The 17,975-nt window shown below is 41.3% G+C and overlaps 1 protein-coding gene across 1 annotated transcript; it reads right to left on the bottom strand.

The window, feature by feature from the left end:
• Nucleotides 1-12,410: 12,410 nt before the first annotated feature.
• On the bottom strand, nt 12,411-17,699 carry KRT6C (keratin 6C). Its single transcript, XM_034935005.3, has 9 exons — nt 17,092-17,699; nt 15,964-16,178; nt 15,570-15,630; nt 15,316-15,411; nt 15,027-15,191; nt 14,400-14,525; nt 13,565-13,785; nt 13,306-13,340; nt 12,411-13,192 (listed from the first exon to the last, which is right to left on the bottom strand). The coding sequence occupies exons 1-9, from the start codon at nt 17,629-17,631 to the stop codon at nt 12,957-12,959; spliced, it is 1,695 nt and encodes a 564-aa protein (XP_034790896.2). The 5' UTR covers nt 17,632-17,699; the 3' UTR covers nt 12,411-12,956.
• Nucleotides 17,700-17,975: the final 276 nt, after the last annotated feature.

The raw sequence follows: 17,975 nt of genomic DNA, 5'->3' as shown, positions 1-17,975 counted from the left end.
TTAGGGGATTTCAGTGGTTTCAACCCAATCCCTCCATTATAAACCACTGCACACAATACAATTTTCATCTGATATATTAATATTCATTGATTCCATCAATTTCCAGATTCACTGCTTCATTAGAGGTTGCAAAATGGCATCTTGCTGATTTTATCATGCCTTCTGTGTTTATTAGTTGGGATTCCTCTACAAAGAAGGATTCTTCATCATTTACCTTTTAGGTAACCTAACATTTAATTCATACAAGAAACTTAGAATAAGTGTTTGACTCTTTCCCTTTATTTATCAGTTTTCAGATAATAGATTGGTTCTCTAGCAATCTTCAAAGGTAACCAAGAAGGTATTTTTGTTTTGATATAATTAAAAATTCACAGTTTAACAAAAAATATATTTGATATATTTCAGTCCACTGCAGTCATTAATTCTTTTGGCACTTAAATGGTCCTATTTGAAGCAATGGAAGTTCTTTAGATTGGCTTCTGTGTCCTTTGACAGGACCTCATTTGGTTTCGATAGGTTCCTTGTTTTCTAGGACCAGATGTCTCAGGCCTACTTTGTACTTATGCAATGGACATGAAATCACCTATTTCTCCTTGTAGATCTAGTTGCTTTTATTGGGAAATGATATACATCAACTAGAATTCGGATGCTAGGAGCCCTTTTGATTACTGAGTTGCCTTTGCTGTGAAGTCTTTTCAATGGTCGGAGCTAGGAAAATGTACAAATATGTTTTAAAAGATAGCAAATCAGAAGCTTATACTGATATTTCAATTCAAATAGAAGATTATATTAGGTTGGTGCAAAAGTTATGGCAAAAACGGTAATTACTTTTGCCCCAACCTAATAGAATAATGCATACCTGTATTTAAATTTTCTCACACTGATAAGTTTGGCTCTAAATGACATTAACATATTGTTTATTTGCTTTATCCTACAACATACTTATACTAGTATCAAGATAATAATTTATATTCCTTAAGGTATATACCCAGTAATGGGAATGCTGGGTCAAATAGTATTTCTGTTTTTAGGCCTTTGAGGAATCCACATATCTTCCACAATGGTTGAACTAATTTACACTCCCACCAACAGTGCATAACCATTCCTTTTTCTCTGCTACTGTTATTTTTTGACTCTTTAATTCTGACTGGTGTGTGATGGTATCTCATTATGGTTTTGAGTTGCATTTCTCTAATTATCAGTAATGTTAAGCTGGTTTTCATATGACTGTTAGTCACATGTATGTCTTCTTTTGAAAAGTGTCTGTTCATGTGCTTTGCCATTCTTTAATGGGGTTGTTATTTTCTTGTAAATTTGTTTAAGTTCCTTATAGATGCTGGATATTAGCCCTTTGTCGGATGCATAGTTTGCAAAATTTTTTCTCATTCTATGGGTTATTTGTTCACTCTGTTGATAGTTTCCTTTGCTGTGCAGAAGCTCTTTAGTTTAATTAGACCCCACTTGTCAATTTTTGCTTTTGTTGCATTTGCTTTTGGTGTCTTTGTCATGAAATCTTTGCCTGTTCCTGTGTCCATAATAGTATTGCCTAGGTTGTCTTCCAGGGTTTTTATAGTTTTGAGTTTTACATTTGTCTTTAATTCATCTTGAGTTGATTTTTGTATATGGTGTAAAGAAAGGGTCCAGTTTCGGCCTTCTGCATATGGCTAACCAGTTATCCCAGCACCACTTATAGAATAGGGAATCCTTTCCCCATTGCTTGTTTTTGTCAGGTTTGTCAAAGATCAGATGGTTGTAGGTGTGCAGACTTATTTCTGGATTCTCTATTCTGTTCCATGTGTCTGTTTTTGTACCAGTACCATGTTTTGGTTCCTGTAGCCCTGTAGTATAGTTTGAAATTGCGTAGTGTGATGCCTTCAGCTTTGCTCTTTTTGCTTAGGATTGCCTTGGCTATTCAGGCTCTTTTTTAGTTCCATATGATTTTTAAAATAATTTTTTTCTAGTTCTGTGAAGAATGTTGTTGGTAGTTTGATAGGAATCACACTGAATATAATCCAATGTGATTGAATCTGCTCAAATTGCTTTGGGCAGTATGGCCTTTTTAATGATATTGATTCCTCCTATCCATGAGCATGGAATGTTCTTTCCATTTGTTTGTGTCATCTCTTATTTCTTTGAGCAGTGTTTTGTCATTCTCATTGTAGAGATTTTTCACCTCCCTGGTTAGCTGTATTCCCAGGTATTTTATTCTTTTTGTGGCAATTGTGAATGGGGTTGCTTTCCTGATTTGGCTCTCTGCTTGGCTGTTGTTGGTGTACAGGAATGCTAATGATTTTTGTATGTTGTTTGTATCCTGAAACTTTTCTGAAGTTGTGTATCAACTGAGGGAGCTTTTGGGCCAAGACTATGGGGTTTTCTAGATATAGAATCATGTCATCTGCAAACAGGGATGGTTTGACTTCCTCTCTTCCTGTTTGGATGCCCTTTATTTCTTTCTCTTGCCTAATTGCCCTTGACAGGACTTCCAATACTATACTGAATAGGAGTGATAAGAGAGGGAATCCTTGTCTTGTACAGGTTTTCAAAGAGAATGCTTTCAGCTTCTGCCCATTCAGTATGATGTTAGTTGTGGGTTTGCCACAGAAGACTCTTTTTATTTTGAGGTATGTTCCTTTAATACCTAGTTTATTGAGAATTTTTAATATGAAGCGGTGTTGAATTTTATTGAAAGCCTTTTCTGCATCAATTGAGATAATCATGTGGTTTTTGTCTTTAGTTCCGTTATTGTGATGAATCACATTTATTGATTTGTGTATGTTGAACCAACTTTGAATCCCAGGGATAAAGCCTACTTTATCATGGTGGATAAGCTTTTTGATGTGCTGCTAGATTTGCCAGTATTTTGTTGAGGATCTTTGCTTCAATGTTCATCACAGATAATGTCCTGAACTTTTCTTTTTTTGTGGTGTCTCTGCCAAATTTTGGTATCAAGATGATGCTGGCCTCCTAGAAAGAGTTAGGGAGGAGTTCCTCCTCAATTTTTTGGAATAGTTTCAGTAGGAACAGTACCAGCTCTTCTTGTACATCTAGTAGAATTCAGCTGTGAATCTTCTCTCTTTTCTTTTTTATTACTCTAGCTAGTGGCATACCTATTTCATTAATTTTTAAAAAACAGCTCCTGGATTTATTGATTTTTTTTTTTTGAGACAGAGACTCATTCTGTCACCCAGGCTGGAGTGCAGTGGCATGATCTTGGCTCACTGCAACCTCTGCCTCCCAGGTTCAAGTGATTCTCATGCCTCAACTTCTCCAGTAGCTGGGATTACAGGCATGGGCCACCTCACCCGGCTAATTTATTGATTGATTGATTTTTATTTTTTAAGTAGAGATGGGAGTTGCACCATGTTGGCTAGGCTGGTCTAGAACTCCCAACCTCAGGTGATCTGCCCACCTTGGCCTTCCAAAGTGCTGGGATTGTAGGTGTGAGCCACCACACCTGGCCCTAATCTTTTGAATGGTTTTTCGTGTCTCAATCTCCTTCAGTTCAGCTCTGATTTGGGTTATTTCTTGTCTTCTGCTAGCTTTGGGATTTGTATGCTCTCGGTTCTCTAGTACTTTTAGTTGTGACGTTAGGTTGTGAACTTGAGATCTTTCTAACTTTTTGATGTGGGCATTTAGTCCTATAACTTTCCTTCTTAATACTGCCTTTGCTGCATCCCAGAAATTCTGTATCTTTGTTCTGATTAGTTTCAAAGAACTTCTTGATTTTTGCATAATTTTATTATTTACCCAAAAGTCATTCAGGAGCAGGTTATTCAAATCCCATGTAATTGTCCGGTTTTGAGTGAATTTCTTAGTCTTGATTCATAATTTGTGCTGTGGTCCATTTGACTGTTTGTAGCTGGCTTGATTTTCAGATCAACTGTCAGAGTATCACAGTACTTGTGTTCAGGAACCCCTATTTTACTTAAAATACTGATAATAACTTAATTACTGGTTATTGTTGGTTTCTCACTGTGCCTAATTTATAAATTAAGCTTTATCGTAGGTATGTTTGTATAGGAGATAACCCAGTATATGTACGGTTTGATACTATCTGAGGTTTGGGGCATCCTCTGGGGGTCTTAGAACTATCCCCATGGATAAGGGGGGACTACTGAACCTCCTTTTCATGCTCTACTCTTTAGAAAGAAGTCATTAATCACAGCCCACACTTAAGCGGGGAGCAGTTACACTCTACCTCATTCTGGGGGAGTACTTATATAAATTGTTTGGAATTCTTCCATGTGACAGTTGTCTATCCTCTCTCACTGATTTACTCAATCATTTATTTATAGCACTATAGGTTTATGGGTATTTATTTTGTGCTTTGTACTATATTCCAATACATATATTTAGTTATTTACTTCATTGCTCAACTTTTTCCGATCTGGCCATTGGCAGCACTTTTAATTGACACCTTGTGTTTTTTCATTTTTGTTTGCTTCTTTGTTATTTAAAAAACTTCCTTACTTTCTGACATGGCAAGATGCTCCAGGATCATCTTTTATGTCTCCTGCCCTAGTCCTAAAATCAACAATTTCCCCAAGAGCCACTTGCTCCTGGTCAGGGTTCTTCAGATGAACTGAACCAATAGGAGATAAATATATAAAGAGATTTATTTTAAGGAATTCACTCATATAACTACGGAAAATGGCAAATCCAAAATCTGCAAAGCTGATGTGTCTGTTTGACTTCGAAGGCTGGAAGCTGCTGTAGAACCAGAGGGAGCTAATGTCCCAGTTTGAAGGCCATAAGGCAGGAGAGTTCTCTCCTACCAGAGGGAGGGTCAGTCAGGCTTTTGTTCTATTCAGGCCTTCAGCTGATTGAATAAGACCTACCCACAATAGGGAGGACAATCTGCTTTACTCAGTCTATGGATTCAAATCTTAATCTCATCCAAAACATCCTCACAGAAATACTTAGAATAGTGTTGACCAAATATATGGGCACCTGTAGCCCAGTTAAGTTGACACATAAAATTAACCATCATGGTAACAGTGGGTAACAGTGGGTAATAGCATTAGCAACCAAGATCTAGGTACAAGATGTGTTCATTGCTGCTGGTGTGTCATTGCTTCTGGGCCCTGTTAGGTGACAATAAATATATTTATATGTATTATTATATGTTACAATTTGTATCTATCTATTCAAATCTCCAACTTGAATTCATTACCACATGGATCATTCTAGCATCTTCTCTTGCTTATCTACAACCTCACATAACAACAGCAAAAACCCTGGCTGCAACTATCTGCTATCCATTTACTTAATTGTTTTGTTCCTCAGTATATATTGTGATGGGACCATATAACATGAATGGAACACATAACATCCATGGAAGTTGCCACATAAAATTAATCATCAGAACATATGTTGTGGAATAGAATTAAAATTAGAAGGAAGATGGCGGATTGGAGACAGGGCTGACTTGCAGCTCCCACTTTGAAGAACAGAACATCATATGGAGACTCACACTGTGAACTTTTGCTCCAGGAACCACTGCAGAAGCATACCATGAAAACAGAAATAAATCACAGATTTTTTGAAAAGAGAAGAAGTCCATTGCAAATTCCACAAGACAAATGAAGAACTCCAGTCACAAAAGACATAAACTGTTGAGAGCTTTATGATCCCAACCATCATCTGAGAAACCTGAATACTTATCCTGGCCAACTTAGGGCAAGCTTATATTCCCCTTCTACTATCGCAGCTGGTGCTCTCTCAAAAGTGCCACCTCCTGGCTGGAGGCCAACCAACTCAGGACAGTACAGCAACTCAGGACAGAACAACCCTGCTCCAAAGAAGGAGAAAAAAACGGCTCATTCCACTGCCTGCAACATTCTGGTCTGTCGATGTGACAACTTCACTGCTAGCATAACCAGAATTTGAGAAAACCAGCACACTAAACATATCAACAACGAAAGACTCTCACAGAGTCTACTTCACACCCCGGCCACCTCCACCAGTCATAAAAAGAAATCAAATAATGGCATTCATAGCAGCCTGGCTAAAGTTGGAGACCATTATCCTAAGTGAAGTAACTCAGGAATGGAAAACCAGACATTGCGTGTTCTCACTTGTAAGCGGGAGCTAAGCTATGAGGACTCAAAGGCATACAAATGATATAATGAAGTTTGGGGACTTGGGGAGAAGGGTAGAAGTGGGGTGAGGGATAAAAGACTACACACTGGGTACATTGTACACTGCTTGGGTGATGAGTGCACCGGAGTCTCAGAAATCACCACTAAAGAACATTTCCATGCAACCAAACACCACCTGTTCCCCCAAAACTATTGAATTTTTTTAAAACACATCTTGCAGAATAGAAAAAAAAAATTTAAATTATTGTGGAATATTTTTGTGGGAGTTCCCAGATATCTGGTAAAACATTTTTCAGGGTGAGGGTGTGTCTGTGAGTATGTTTCTGGATGAGATTAATATTTGAGTATATATACTGAGTAAAGCAAATTGCCTTACTTATGTGAGTGGGCCTCATTAAATTAGTTAAAGGGAAGAATAGAACAAACAGGTTAGTAAGAGAGAATTCCTTTTGCCTAATAGCATTTGAGCTGGGTTTTTTCTGCCTTTAGACTCAAACTAGAACATTTGCTTTCTTGGGTCTCCTGCTTGTCCACTGCAGATCTTGGGACTTGTCAGCCACCTAAACCACATCAACCAATTCTTTATAATCTCTCTCTCTCTCTCTCTAAATACATAGGTAAGTAGATTGATAGATGCAGATAGATAGATAGGTACAGATATATATATGTGTGTGTGTGTGTATATATATATGAGTGTGTATATATATGTGTGTGTGTATATATATGTGTGTGTATATATATATGTGTGTATATATGTGTGTGTATATATATATGTGTGTGTGTGTGTGTGTGTGTGTGTGTATATATATACCCTATAGTTTCCATTACTCTGGAGAACACTGACTAAAGCACAGGCATAGTGGTTTCAGAATTGTTAGTCATGCCACCATGGGAAGCAACCTTATCAACTCAAGTACAATACTGACATACAGTTCTTACAAGTTTCTTTGCCTTTAGTCTCATAGACTCCACTCACTTGCAGAGTTCCTAATGTCAGCCTTTTTTCTTCCCATCCACTTCAGGGAGGTGATTTCATACATTTGTAATATAGTTAGATCCTTTTGCCACATTGTACATTCCATTCTAAGATCTTTCAATCTCATAAATCATTTTCTTTAATTTCAAACATTAAGGTTTACTCCACAGTATAAAATTCTATGAGCTTTCCCTAATAAAAATTCCACTCTATAAAGTTCTATGAGTTTTCCACCATAAAAACATCCCAGCAAAGTACTTTGTGGATATCAACAAACTGATTCTAAAGTTTTTATGGCGAGGCAAAAGACCCAGAATAGCTAACACAATATTGAAGGAGAACAAAGTCAGAGGACTGCAAGCATCCTACTTTAAGACTTACTATGAAACTACAGTAACAAAGACACGGTGGTATTGGTGAAAGAATAGACAAATAGATCAAGGAACAAAATAGACAGCCCAGAATTTGATCTACATAAATATAATCAACTGATCTTTGTCAAGGAAGCAAAGGCAATACAAAGACAGCCTTTTCAACAATTGGTGCTGGAATAACTAGATATCTACATGTAGAAAAACAAATTTAGATACGGGTCTTATATTCACCACAAAAATTAACTTAGAATGGATCATAACTCTAAATGTAAAATGCAAAACTGTAAAGCTCCTAGAAGATAACATAGGAGAAAGCCTTGATAACCTTAGGTATGACAATGACATTTTAGATACAATATCAAAGTCAGGAACCATGAAAGATATAATTGGTAACATGGACTTCATTAAAATTATTAATAAAACTTCTGCTCTGCAAAACACTACCAAGAGAGTGAGAATTCAAGCCACAGACTGGAAGAAAATATTGGTAAAAGACATATTCAATAAAGGACTATTATCCAAACTGTACAAAGAACTCTTAAAATTAACAGTAAGTAATAACTTGATTATAAAATGGGCCAAAGTCTTTAACAGACACATCACCAGTGCAGATATACAAAATAGATGAGCATAGATCATCAGAGCAATGCAAATTAGCACAATAAGATATCACTACATGCCTATTAGAATGGCTAAATCCAGAACACTGACCATACCAAATGCTGGCAAGGATGAGGAGCAACAGGAACTCTCATTCATTGTAATGCAAAATGGTATGGCTACTTTGGAATAGTGTCTGGCAGTTTCTTACAAAACTAAACATACTCTTACCATACAATTCAGCAACTGCATGCCTTGGTGTTTACCCAAATGAGTTAAAAACTTATGCCCATCCAAAATCCTGCACACAGATATTTATAGCAGCTTTACTCCTGATTTCCCAAACTAGGAAGCAACCAACAAATCTTTCAGTAGTTGAATGGTAAGTCAACTGTGGCCCATCAAGGCAATGAAATATTATTCAACACTAAAATGAAATGAGCTATCAAGCCATGAAAATACATGGAGGAAACTTAAATGCATATTACTAGGTGAAAGAAGCCAACCTGAAAAGGCTACATACTGTAGCCAACTATATGACATGCTGGAAAAGGGAAAAAACTATGAAGACAGTAAAAAGATCATTGGCTGCCAAGGCTTAGTTGGGAAAGATAAATAGGTGGAGCACAGAAGATTTTTAGGGCAGTGAAATGAATCTGTATGATACTATAGTGGTGGATACATGTTATCCATTTTTCATAACCATAGAATGTGCAACTGCAAGAGTTACCCTTACTGTAAGCTTGGACTTTGGGTAATAATGACACATCAACGTAGATTTGATTGTAACAAATGTACCACTCTGGTAGGGGCTATTGATTGTGAGTGAGGGTATGAATTTGTGTGGGCAGTGGGTAAATGGTAAGTTTTTGTACCTCTGGACAATTTTACTGTGAACCTAAAACTGCTCTAAAAAATAAAGACGATATAGATAAACTTGGCAGACATTATGCTAAGTGAAATAAGCCAGACACAGGAAGACAAATACTGCACAGTCTCACTTATTCGTGTTATGTAGAAGAGAGGAACTTATGGAAGTTTAGAGTAGAATGATGGTTATCAGAGACTGGGAGAGGGGGTGGAGATGGGACAGAATGGGAAATGCTGGTCAAAGAGCACAATTTCAGTTAGATGAGAGGAATAAGTTTTGAGATCTACTATGCAGCAGGGTGACAATCATCAATAATAATATATTGCATATTTCAAAATAGCTAAGAAAGTAAATTTCAAATGTCTCACCACAGAAAATGATAAAGCAAGGTGATAGATATATTAAGTAGCTTGATTTAATCATTTCATATTTTGTACATATATAAAAACATCATATTGTACCTCATAAATTTATGTAGTTTTGTTTTTGTCAATTTAAAATATTAATTTTTAAAATCCCCCCAAAATTCTATGGATTTTGACAAATGCATAATGTGACCTCACCACTGCAATTCTTTCACTTATCACCTTGCAAAGATCCTTTGCCTTTTCATATAAACTTTATCCAGTTTATTGATATTTAAACAATATCTTGCTGGGATTTTAATTGCGATTGTGTTGAATCTATGTACCAATTTAGAGAAAATTGACAGCTTAATAATTTTGAGTCTGCCAATCTACAAATCTGGAATATCTCTTCATTTATTTACATCTTTGATTTATTTCATCATTATTTAGTAGTTTTCCGCCTATGGAGTCTCTTTATATTTTGTTAGATTTATGCCTAAGCATTTAATCTTTCGGTGTTATTGTGAATGGTATTGATTTTTAATTTCAAATTTCAGTTCCTCATTGCTGGTATATAAGAAAGTACTTACTTTTGTCTAGTAACCTCGTGCCCGCAACTTTGCTCTCTCTGCTTGTTGCTGCCAGGAAAGTTTTGGTAGAGTCTTTGAAATTTTCTACATTGACTTAATGTCATATGAGGATAAAGAGAGTTGTTTTATTTCTAATATATATTACTTTTATTGCTTATTCTCATCTTACTGCTGCAGTTAAACTTCTAGTACAATGCGAGTAACAGTGGAAAGAGGGGACATATCTGCCTTGCTCTCGAACTATGTGAAAACGGCCTAGTCTCTCACTGTTAAGTATGATGTTAACTACGGGATTTTTTATTTTTCAGATGTTCTTTACCAAGTTGAGGAAGTTGCCGTCCATTTCCTGTTTGCTGACAAGCTTGTTTTCTTTGAAACATGAATTGGTGTTGGGTTATATAATAAACTTTTTCTGCATCAACTGATATAATTATATGATTTTTCTTTTTTAGTCTTCTGATATGGTAGATTTTATTGATGGCTTTTGAATGTTACACTAGCCTTGCATATATAGGATAAATCCTGCTTAGTTATGGTGTATAACTTTGAAGTACTTGGTAGGATTAAATTTGGTAATATTTTGTTGAGCGATTTTGCATCTATGTTTATAAGAAGTATTGGTCTATAGTTTTCTTTTCTCAAAATGTCTTTGTCTAGTTTCGGTGTTAGAGTAATACCGACCTCCATTGAATGAGTTATAAGCGTTCTCTCTGCATCTGTTTCCCAGAAGACATTGTAGACAATTGGTATCATTTCATTTCTAAATGTTAATAGAATTAACCAATAAAAATATCTGGGCTTGGTGCTTTCTTTTAGAGAGGCTATAAATTATTGATTCAATTTATTTAATAGGTATGTGACTATTCCAATTATCTGTTTCTCCCTGTATGAATTTTTTGGTAACCTGTGTCTTTCAAGGATTTGGTGCATTTCATTGAAGTTTCAAGTTTGTTCATCTGTAGTTTTCCTTTATTATACTTTGAATGTCCATATACTATAAGCTTTTTATTTTTTATATAGATACACATACATGCACATTGTTTTTAACCTCCTTTTGGTATGTTTCTACATCCTGGATAATTTACCTTGTCAGTTATTTTCCTTTTCATTATGCCTCATGAGTATATAACTGTATGCATGGTCAGTGGGCTTAGGTCAGTTATCACATGCGTGCTGTTGGGGAGGTCTGGAGTGCAGTGAGGAGATGTCAATGTCAGAAGCTCCCCGTGTTGCTGAGGAAAAGCCTAGGGGTGAACACAGTGGGAATCTGACACAGCAGGATCGTGAAACACCCTCTGTGAATTTGCCAACCAAATAATAAAATGTCTCTAGTGATGTGGGAGCCAGAATATTCGGGGGATAATTGTCACTCCTGAGGAAAACAGGAACTGAGGTGGCCCAAAGGCAACACTAGTTCACTGACCATTCACTTATATCCTGAGACTTTCCTTAGCCATTCAGAGATGCCAGCCCAGTTCACAGACAGGCCAGTTCACTCCTGAGGGAGGAATATAACTGTCTCTTCCGATAAAAAGACTCGGTTTCGTGGGATCTCTGTGAGAGGCTTAGAGTGTGAAAGGGAGGGAATTTCCATGCTTGTTTTGCTTTCACATTTCAAAGAATAAGCATGAGAGTTTTGTGCCTGGCTGTTTGGATTTTTATTTTTTATTTTTTGAGATGGAGTCTTGCTCTGTTGCCCAGGCTGGAGTGCAGTAGTGTGATCTCAGCTCACTGCAACCTCCCTCCTGCTCCTGGGTTCAAGTGATTCTCCTGCCTCAGCCTTCCGAGTAGCTGGGATTGGCGCCCACTGCATGTTCAACTAATTTTTATATTTTTAGTAGAGATGGGGTTTCACCATGTTGGCCAGGCTGGTCTCGAACTCCTGATCTCAGGTGATCTATCCACCTCAGCCTCCCAAAGTGCCGGGATTACAGGTATGAGCCACCACCCCCAGCTGTTTGGATTTTTAATTGTATCAGCTTTAATGTCCCATTTCCCCGTTGTGAAGATTACTGTGGTACATATCCATGTGTGTACAGCTTTCTGCATTTGCACGGTCTCCTCAGGATACATTTCCAGAGGTGTAAGTCCAGTTCTAGGTAGGCACATATTGATTGCTGTTGATACACCTTGTCAAATAATTTTCTTAGTCATGAGGCAATTCTAAGTATAAATAAAGTATCTTATTTTCTTCCCAAATGACTTTTACTCTATTTGGCCAAAAATGTTTCTCCACTGGGCATTTAGGCCAAGCACCGGTGTAAAAGGAGGAGTAGTCTTAGAGACCAAGTCAGAGGGACTGGGCTGCCAGTTCCTACATACAGTAAAACCAGAGTGGACAATCATGGTGGACCAGGTGCCTCCCGCTCCACTTGCCAAACATTTAGGAGGAATCTAATCTGAGAAGAGACCTGAATATCAGGATGCCATAATGCTGTTAATCGAACCTCTCTAAAGGAGAAGGTTTAAGCACATGGGGATATGGATTATCAGTTAAAAATAAAAAGGCGTTTGTCAACTGAAAAAGCTGAAGAAATATTGGTACCATGCATTATTCTAAAACCTGCTTTATTTAGAAATTACAAAGAGCAAACAGCAGAGAAATCATCACAGGGAGAAAGACTCTGTACATCATACGACTAGTCACTTGTGCTTCCATGCATACTGCAGGGGGTGGGTTCACAATACTTTTAACATAGGGAGTTTGGGGGCCAGTGGAAAATAAGTGGAAGTTGTTGTGAAATAAGCCCCAGGCGATTTTCGGTAATGAAAAGGAGCAGAGATCATTTTCTTATAATGCTCAGCCTCAGAGATAACAATTTTGGAGGCAAGAAATTAATAATTTAGTAACAAAGTGAAGCTCCAGTGGTGAATACATTATGATGTAAAATCAAAGGTTGATCTGATGGTGAGCAATGGGTGCTCAGATGGGGCAGGTATAGACAGAGAGAAGTGAGGGCACTAAGCATCCATACCCAGCTCTACCTCGGAGAGCAGGGAAGACTAGAGGCCAGGAGAGGACAGGCAACCTGAGGAGACGGCTCTGCAGCCAGAGAAGGGCCTGAGGACTGTGGGACCGAGAGCTGGAGGCAGCACTTTAGTTCTTGTAGCTCTTCCTGCTGGAAGAGGAGGTGGTGGTGTACTTGATGGTGGAACTGCCGCCTCCAACAGAGCTGAGGCCACCCCCAATGGCTCTGCCACTGCTGGAACTGAAGCCACCTCCAACGCCAAGACCACTGCCATAGGAGTAGCTGCTTCCTCCACCCAGGCCTAAGCCACTGCCGACACCGCTGGCACCGCCATAGCCACTGGAGACGGTGGACTGCACTACAGCTGTGGTGGGGAGGGGACAAGGACACAAGAAGCCACAATGAGCTCATCCTGCCAGCCTGAGCCCAGTCAGAAGAGTGCGAGGGCAGGGGAGGAAGGCAAGCAAAGGTACTTACAGACGTTGACTTGTCCAACGCCTTCACCATTCAGCCTGTGGAGAGGAACACAGGGAGGGTGAGACCTCAGAGAGCTCTTCCTTCCCTGGACCAGTGTGGGCAGCCTCGGTGGGTGGAAGAGTCCATGGGAAACTGCTCTTTTAGTTTTCTCTCAAGAAGAGCAATTACGGCCATGAGCAGTGCACCCTAGAATTGTGCTCAGTGCCAGGAACCTTGAAGATGGACTCAGCTGTTGGAGGAAGTCGCGTCAGTTACCTACCTGCACTCCTCGCCCTCCAGCAGCTTGCGGTAGGTGGCAATCTCCACGTCCAGGGCCAGCTTGACATTCATCAGCTCCTGGTACTCCTTCAGCAGCCGGGCCAGGTCCTGCTTGGCCTTCTGCAGGGCATCCTCCAGCCCTTCCAGCTTGTTCTTAGCATCCTTGAGGGCCATCTCCCCACGCTGCTCAGCATCAGCAATGGCAGCCTGCAGGCTGGCACACTAGGAGGGGAAAGGAAGAGAAGGAACTTCTTGTCTGCTCCTCCGGAGGAGGCTGGCTCTTGTTTAGTGAACCAGGGTCCTGTAACCCAAAATTGACAGAGAATGAGCTTTGACTCTTCCTGTCCAGTATTTCTCCATTTGGCAATATTTGTCTACTCTGGGAGTCAAGTGACAAAGTCCTATGCCCCTTGTATTAAGCACCCGCATGAGAATGTGCATTGCATCTTATGGGAGACACTACAATGGACCCAAAAACAAGCCATATGGAAGATGAATGCTCGGTTTGTATTGAGTGCTGTTTTCAAAACTACAAGAATGATTTTGAGGAATACATCTGGATGCCACATTAAAATATACAAAATTATGACCATTTGTAAGGGAGGTGATAACTTTTTACCTGACTGTTGAGACCTGGCCTTGCTTGTGCCTCAGAGGCTCATCCTCTTGGGTGGGATTCACTTCTCTATTCAGTTCTCACTGAGGGCAAGAACTACACATGTTCCTCACCCTCGTGTTGGTTTACGTTTCAGGAATTATCTCAAATAATGGCTAATGACTGCCTGATGGGTCTAGCAAAAAATGATGCTTCTTTCCTCCATTGCACCTCACTGTACCTGCTTTTTGACATGGTCGATCTCAGATCTCAGCCTCTGGATCATGCGGTTGATCTCAGCAATCTCCTGCTTGGTGTTGCGCAGGTCGTCCCCATGTCTGCCTGCTGTGACCTGCAGCTCCTCGTACTGCAGCCCAGAGGTGGAGAGAGAGACAGTGTCTATGGGTTCTTACCTGGGAGCGATGACTTTCACTTGTGTATCATGCATGTCATGAAGTGGACCTAATGGCTTCTCCTCAAGAAACTTGAGGAAAAGTTGATGTTATGTGGTGGGTGGATACTAAACTCTGGAGTCACAGACCATCCTCATTATGGCACCACTGCCTGCCTAGTTTCTTTAGGGAGTAGAAATATTCTGTACCAATTTCTAAAAGTCAGCAATCAGGGTGAAGATAAATGCAGAGATGACTATGTCCTTGTCTATGGCAGCTTTCCTCCTGCATTGGGTTCTTTTTCTTCCTTGACTTGGACATAAGTTCCCCAAATGTCTACTCTAATAGTGCAGAGTGCATGTCCTGTGAGAGGACCCCAGCTTCCTCTCAGGGGATGTCCCCAATGAAGTCTGCAGTCCTCTGGGATTCCAGGATGGACACAAGGATTCCTCAGCGGCTGCCCACTCCCTGCTCACCTTGGTCTGGTACCAGGACTCAGCCTCAGCCCGGCTCCTCTGAGCAATCTCCTCATATTGGGCCTTGACCTCGGCGATGATGCTGTCCAGGTCCAGGTTGCGGTTGTTGTCCATGGACAGCACCACGGATGTGTCTGAGATGTGGGTCTGCATCTGGGACAGCTCCTGCAGAACAGAAGGTCATAAGGTCAACTTCACTTCCGACATTTACAGAGATACCCAACCGTATACATCTTCTCCCCTTTGCAGACCCCATCAGAGTAAACAGAAGGATGGTGGAGATGCTTACTGCATCATACAAGGCTCTCAGGAAGTTGATCTCATCTGTGAGAGTGTCTGCCTTGGCTTGCAGTTCAACCTTGTTCATGTAGGCAGCATCCACATCCTGGGGAAAGAGCCAACAACCTGGAGTTACCTGAGCTCACCTTTCCAATCTACCCATCTTCTAGTCCTCCTGCCAATTCTCCTCTCCCAGGCGAGCGAGGACACAGAGCCACTTCTCTCCTTCTAAATGAATTTGAACCCCCGGCTTCATCTGCTCACCTTCTTCAGAGTCACAAATTCATTCTCTGCTGCTGTGCGCTTGTTGATTTCATCCTCATATCTACAGGAAGAAAGGCATGGGACACATATGAGCCAGTGGGTAGGATGAAACAGAAAAGCAGCCTGGGATTCAACATTTTCCCGAATGGAATATGTTCTAATTGAGCTTTCCTGCCACAGAGAGCCAAAGAGATGAGTTTTGCTACTACTAAATTTGCCACTTCTTTAATCTCCCCATCCTCCCATAACCATCTGTGGTTCTTGCAGCTTTGCTCCTAGGGACTAATTTGTGCTTTTCATTTCCATGGACATGGGTTGTTAGGAATCCTACACACATCTGGCCCTGGTCACCCAATAGTCTTGAAGTGTGTGCTGCAGGAAATGGAGTCCTCACTTGTTCTTGAGGTCCTCCACCAGGTCCTGCATGTTTCTCAGCTCCGAGTCCAGACGGCCCCGTTCCCCCACGATGTTGTCCAGCTGCCTCCTGAGGTTGTTGATGTACTGCTCGAACAACGGCTCCAGGTTCTGCCTCACAGTCTTGGTGCCCTGCTCCTGCAGCAGGGTCCACTTGGTGTCCAGAACCTTGTTCTGCTGCTCTAGGAACCGCACCTGGAACGGAAGCAAGATGGTCATTTTCCAGGCAAAGGAAGGAAGAGAAAGTGTCTGGTATCCAGTTTCCTGGCAGGTCTGGGAGGTCCCCATGGTGCTGGGCTACTACAGTGCATGTAGAGAGGCTCAGGCTGAGCTCGGCTCCCCCAACCCCTTGTCCTTTGCACCCCACCAGTCTCACTAGAGAAATTGTCCCACGGACCACTGAGGTGTTCTCGCGCTGTAAGCTATTGATCATCAGTGAGTTTCAACATTTCTTCTTTCCTTTTTCCAAGCACAATCACAAATCTAGTTTAAAAATACTAATTACCTGATATATTGTACACAGTTTTTTTACTGATAGGATCTTAGGAGGAATATTAGATGTTGACTCATGATTACATTTCAGTCTACTTTCCCATTTAGTGTCTCCTCTCAAATATTCTGATGTTATGGTCATTCTCTGTTTTTAAAATTAATTAGCATTTCTCCATGTTTTACAGTTGTTTCTATGTCCCATTTTTCTTAATCCAGCCAGATTATCTTTTCCTTTTCTTTCTAAATCTTTTTCCTCTTACCCAGACCCCAGAGTGTAATTTACCAGCCCATATACTCCTGGCATTTGCTTTGTAATCTCTTAAACACTTCAGAGGGAAGAATTAACCTACTCCACTCTCTGATGGCCTCATCTGTGCTTCAGGGTTATGAAAAGTTACGGCTCTCCCTAGGCAGGAGTGAGGGCCACTCCAGAGATCCCATGGGGGAGTGATGCCCATCTGTGCTGCCTCCTGTGCACCGAGAGCCACCTGCACTCTCTGCAGAGCTGGGCTGAGTCCCCTTCTCCCTCCCTCCTAGGGTCTCTCCGGCAGGAAGGTGTTGCTCTTCTGGTCTGGGGACCCTGAAGTGCCCGATGGAGGGCATGGCACTGGCTCACCTTGTCGATGAAGGAGGCAAACTTGTTGTTGAGGGTCTTGATCTGCTCACGCTCCTCGGCCCGCACCCGCTGGATGGCGGGGTCAATTTGCAGGTTGAGGGGAGTCAGGAGACTCTGGTTGACAGTGACCTCTTGGATGCCTCCTGGGGGGCACACAGGGAAGCCAGGGCCCCCAAAGCCACCAGCAAGGCCGGCTCCACCACCCAGACCAAAGCCAATGCCGGCTCCACCACCGAAACCAAATCCACTCCCGGCACCACCAAAGCCATAGCTGCCTCCGGCTCTGCTGCCATAGCCGCCACTGATGGCACAGCTGCCCCCTCCAATGGAGATCCTCTTGGAACCCCCCAGGCCATATAAGCTGCGGCTGCCAAAGCCAGCTCCTCCACATGCGCCACCCAGGCCACCACTGCCCCTGGAGCGGGACACGGAGACGCTGCTGAAGCCAGAGCGGCTGACCCCAGGGAGCCTGGCTGAGCTGGCACTGAAACCCCGGCGGCTGCTGCTGTGGCTCCTGATGGTGGTGGATGTGCTGGCCATGGTTCCAGGAGATGAGAGGGCTTAGGAGAGTGTGAGAGGCTGGAGGAGAGAGGGAAGAGAAGCAGGACTAGGAATCAGGCTCGGGGCAGCAGCTTATATATTATTAGAGAGCATGGGCTGGGCCCAGTCCTGGAAGGTGAGCTTGCAGGTTGGGAAGGGCTGGGCTTTACAAATAGTGAGATCACACCTGGATTAGAAAAGTTATGAAATGCTGAGATGGCATTTTTCACTTCCTTTAGTCAGGGAAAATGTTCCTGCCTCCAGCTTTGACTCGAGATTTCAGCACAGTAAGAGCATTCTCAGTTCATGAAGTTGAAGTTAGTCACTGTCTTCAGCAAAGGTTC

Source organism: Pan paniscus, chromosome 10, assembly GCF_029289425.2.
Source record: "Pan paniscus chromosome 10, NHGRI_mPanPan1-v2.0_pri, whole genome shotgun sequence".
NCBI classification, from domain to species: Eukaryota; Metazoa; Chordata; class Mammalia; order Primates; family Hominidae; genus Pan; species Pan paniscus.
The sequence above is the reverse complement of the archived record's forward strand: the minus strand, read 5'-3'. Positions and strand labels throughout refer to the sequence as shown.